A 3,943-nucleotide genomic window follows, 5' to 3' on the forward strand; every position below is an offset into this window, starting at 1 on the left:
AGGATCAAGACTAAAATTACTCTTTTTAAAAAATTGAAAAATGAATCATGGTAAAAAAAATTAAAAAGGTAAGTATAACAATGTTAACCGAACAGACAATAGATATCATATGGTGTAATTATTTAATAATGTGGGCAGATTGCCTTTTTTAATATTTATTTTAACAGCTAAATTAATTCATATTATGCTTTTGTTTCATATATATCTACGCAAAGACCTTTCACCATAAAGAGAACTTAGGTCAAGATATATTCCTACATTTGAAGTGTTCTTTTAATACCTTAAATAATGTCAGAGTTGAATAAGTTGTAGCAAACATATTCACTTAGAAAATATCTCTACATGTGCTTTCTTTGGAATCTTGAAACTCTAAATTTACAGTCTCATTATCTCACTATTTCATTTAAGGAATTAATTGCTTTTTGGTATTTAGAACCTCAATAACCATGATTGGTTAACAACATCTTAAAATATGAGTACTAAAACTTCTTTTGTTATAGGGTTTGGGGCTAGGTATTAAAGATTTAAAGGGTGTAAAATGCTTACTGTAGTGTTTGGTGCATAGAGCTCTTTCAGGATGAGTTGAAATTATTATTTTATTACTATATTATACACACCTGATCTAGAGATAGTGTGTAAACAAAGGACCATATTCACATCTTAGCCCTGAGTAACTTTGTGTGACAGCTCACAAGATGGCTTTGAGGATTCGATGAAATAAAGTATGTGAAAACTATGCTTTGCAAGTGTAATTCTGTTTCCCTTGTATCAATAATTAATTGGCAGAGTAACTTGGAATTTTGTCACTGGTATACACTACCTCAACTTCCTATCTGATTATTTTTCATCTTACAGAAGATAAAGATTTCATGAAACACAATTTAACACTAAACAGGAAAAAAAGGATAAACAAAAATTCACTTACTTTTTAAATTTTCTCAGAAACTGCTTTACTCAGCTAGTTGATTTTGTTGTTGCACATGCCTCATAGCTTTAAAAAAAAAGAGAGAGAGAGAGAGAGGGAGAAGTTCCTCGGTGGTCTAGTGGTTATAGCGCTTAGGATAAAGCATTTTCACTGCTATGGTCCAGGTTCAATCCCTGGTGGGGGAACTGAGATCTCCCAAGTTGCACAGCACAGCCAAAATCTTTAAGAAATGGAGGGCATCATGTCGTGAGTATACAAAGTACTTTATGCCTATGATTAATGTCTGCAATCCTGAATTGGAATAAAGAATTTCCTCCTGACATCAATTTCCTGGCCTTAAAGGGTGTTTGTAGTTATATGCAATTAAGTTAATCAATGATAACCATCCAAACTCTTATATAAAAACAGGATAAGTCCACTCACTGAAGAAAAATTCATACAAGATAGATAAATAAAAATTGACATGAAAAATCAAATGCCCAGTTTGCACCAAGTAGCTATGCAAGAAAATTTACATTCAAAAACAAATTTTTGAGTATGGAAAAACATACTATATAGCAAAATTCTCTCATTATATACTTCAGGAAATTGACGTCCTTAAATTTCTTGCTCAATTCTAAACTACTAAGATAGATTTGAATAAAACAAGCCTTCATAGTTCCCATGAAGTGAAGTAAAGTGAAAGTCACTCAGTTGTATCCGACTCTTTGCGACCCCATGGACTATAGAGTCCATGGAATTCTCCAGGCCAGGATACTGGAGTGGGTAGCCTTTCCCTTCTCCAGGGGATCTTCCCAGCCCAGGGATTGAACCCAGGTCTCTCACATTGCAGGTGGATTCTTTACCAGCTGAGCCAGGAGGGAAGCAAGCCCAGTTCCCATGGGAAAGATATAATTATTCAAGTATAATAACATATCTGAATTTGAATAAGGTTATCTTTTTTAGCTTTTTAATTTATACCAGAGTATAGATGATTTACAAGGTTGTGTTAGTTTCTGCTCTACAGTAAGGTGATTCAGTTATACATATTCACATATCTATTCTTTTTCAAATGCTTTTTTTGTTTAGTTTGTTACATAATATTGAGTAGAGTTCCCTGTGCTATAACAGTAGGTCCTTGTTGAATATCTATTTTAAATATAGCTGTATGTACATGTCAACCCCAAATTCCCTAACTATCCCTTCCACCAACTCTTCCCTCCCTGGTAACCATAAATTCTGAACAACGCAATCCTGATAATGCTTCCTAGGTTGTCTCCAGTCTCGTCTTCTCCCATAACTATGTCAATGCTTTTAATCTTCTCAATATTTCAGTAATGCCTTGCAGCAGTATTTCTGATAATGACCCATCTGACTCCTGGACTCCATGCCACATCTACTCTATCAGACACCTGGAGATAGGCATCATGTTAACAGTCTCTTCAGCTAAAATTTTCACAAGCAAAGTATGAAAACCATTACTTTGGAGTATCGGAACAACAGTCACTTATTTAATCCTCACCAGAGCCCAAAGACAGTTATTCCCATATTTATTAAACAGAGTAGGAAACTGACCTTCAGCGAGGTTATTTGTTTAAGGTAGTTGCCTTTATTTTGTAGAGTCATGAAAAGTAATTAAGTCACCTGGTGTCACATTCATTTAATTATCTCCCTTCCCAAGTTACTGTACCCAGTCTCCTATGACTAGTTCATAATTGTGCACATTGCATAACTGTGTTTTGTCACTTCTCAAAATACTTCTATCTTTCCTGTCATTTTCCTGCTATAGGTGAAACAAATTGAAGATAATGGAACTAAATAACAAAAGCCATCCTGAAGAATTTATTCTACTAGGCTTTGCTGACCATCCTTGGCTAGAGCTTCCTCTATTCATTATTCTGCTTATAACATACCCCATGGCCATGATGGGAAACATAGCCATTATTCTGGTGTCCAAGTTAGACCCCTGTCTGCACAGCCCCATGTATTTCTTCCTCACCAACCTCTCCTTTTTGGACATGTGCTACACCACAAGCATTGTCCCTCAGATGCTCTTTAACCTGGGAACGTCTAAGAAGACAATCAGCTATATAGGGTGTGCTGTTCAGCTTTATTTCTTCCACATGATGGGGGGCGCAGAATGTCTGCTTTTGGCTCTTATGTCTTTTGATCGCTACGTGGCCATCTGCAAGCCTCTACACTACACCCTCATCATGAATCGGTGCATCTGTATCTTATTAGTGGCCACTGTGTGGCTGAGTGGAATGACCTATGCTGTCTCAGAGGCCACTGTCACCTTACAGTTACCGCTGTGTGGTCACAATACCCTGGATCACTTGCTATGTGAGATTCCTGTTCTGATAAAGACTGCCTGTGGCAAAAAGGGGGCTAATGAGCTCACACTTTCTGTGGTATGCATTTTTTTCTTAGCTGTGCCACTATGCTTAATTCTAATTTCCTATGCTTGCATTGGACATGCTGTATTTAAGATTAAATCTTTGGAGGGAAGGAAAAAAGCCTTTGGGACATGTTCTTCCCATCTCATTGTAGTTTTCCTATTTTATGGTCCAGCCATTAGCATGTACCTTCAGCCCCCCTCCTCCATCTCAAGAGACCAGCCCAAGTTCATGGCTCTCTTCTATGGAGTAGTGACTCCTACACTCAACCCTTTCATCTATACTCTGAGGAATAAGGATGTAAAGGGGGCACTGGGCAACCTCATGGGGAGTGTATTCACGTGCAAGTGAGAGTTAGCAGACATCAAATGAAATTATTTGACCATTGAGGTAGGTTTTATAGAGGTTTCTTTAATAACTCACTCTAGCCTCTTATGTCCACAGATCATTTGATGTTCTTTTTGCAAAATGTGTCATATTCCTCATATTCCTAAGCAATGGTAATTCTTGGCTAATACTCACCAGTAAGGGCATTCTGTGGAAATGTATTGTTGCTTCCATGTCCTGGCTGTTGTAAACAGTGCTGCGATGAACATTGGGGTACACATGTTTCTTTCACTTCTGATTTCCTCGGTGTGTATGC

The 3,943-nt window shown here is 37.2% G+C and overlaps 1 protein-coding gene across 1 annotated transcript; it reads left to right on the top strand.

The window, feature by feature from the left end:
* The first annotated feature begins 2,712 nt into the window (after positions 1 to 2,712).
* On the top strand, positions 2,713 to 3,651 carry LOC138069508 (olfactory receptor 2B11-like). Its single transcript, XM_068960829.1, has one exon. The coding sequence runs from the start codon at positions 2,713 to 2,715 to the stop codon at positions 3,649 to 3,651; it is 939 nt and encodes a 312-aa protein (XP_068816930.1).
* The last annotated feature ends 292 nt before the right edge of the window (positions 3,652 to 3,943 follow it).

This window comes from Capricornis sumatraensis, chromosome 22 (genome assembly GCF_032405125.1).
Source record: "Capricornis sumatraensis isolate serow.1 chromosome 22, serow.2, whole genome shotgun sequence".
Taxonomy (NCBI): Eukaryota; Metazoa; Chordata; class Mammalia; order Artiodactyla; family Bovidae; genus Capricornis; species Capricornis sumatraensis.

Excerpts from the sequence above, each read along its gene's own strand:
- LOC138069508 (XM_068960829.1), top strand. The coding sequence starts at position 2,713 with ATGGAACTAAATAACAAAAGCCATCCTGAAGAATTTATTCTACTAGGC.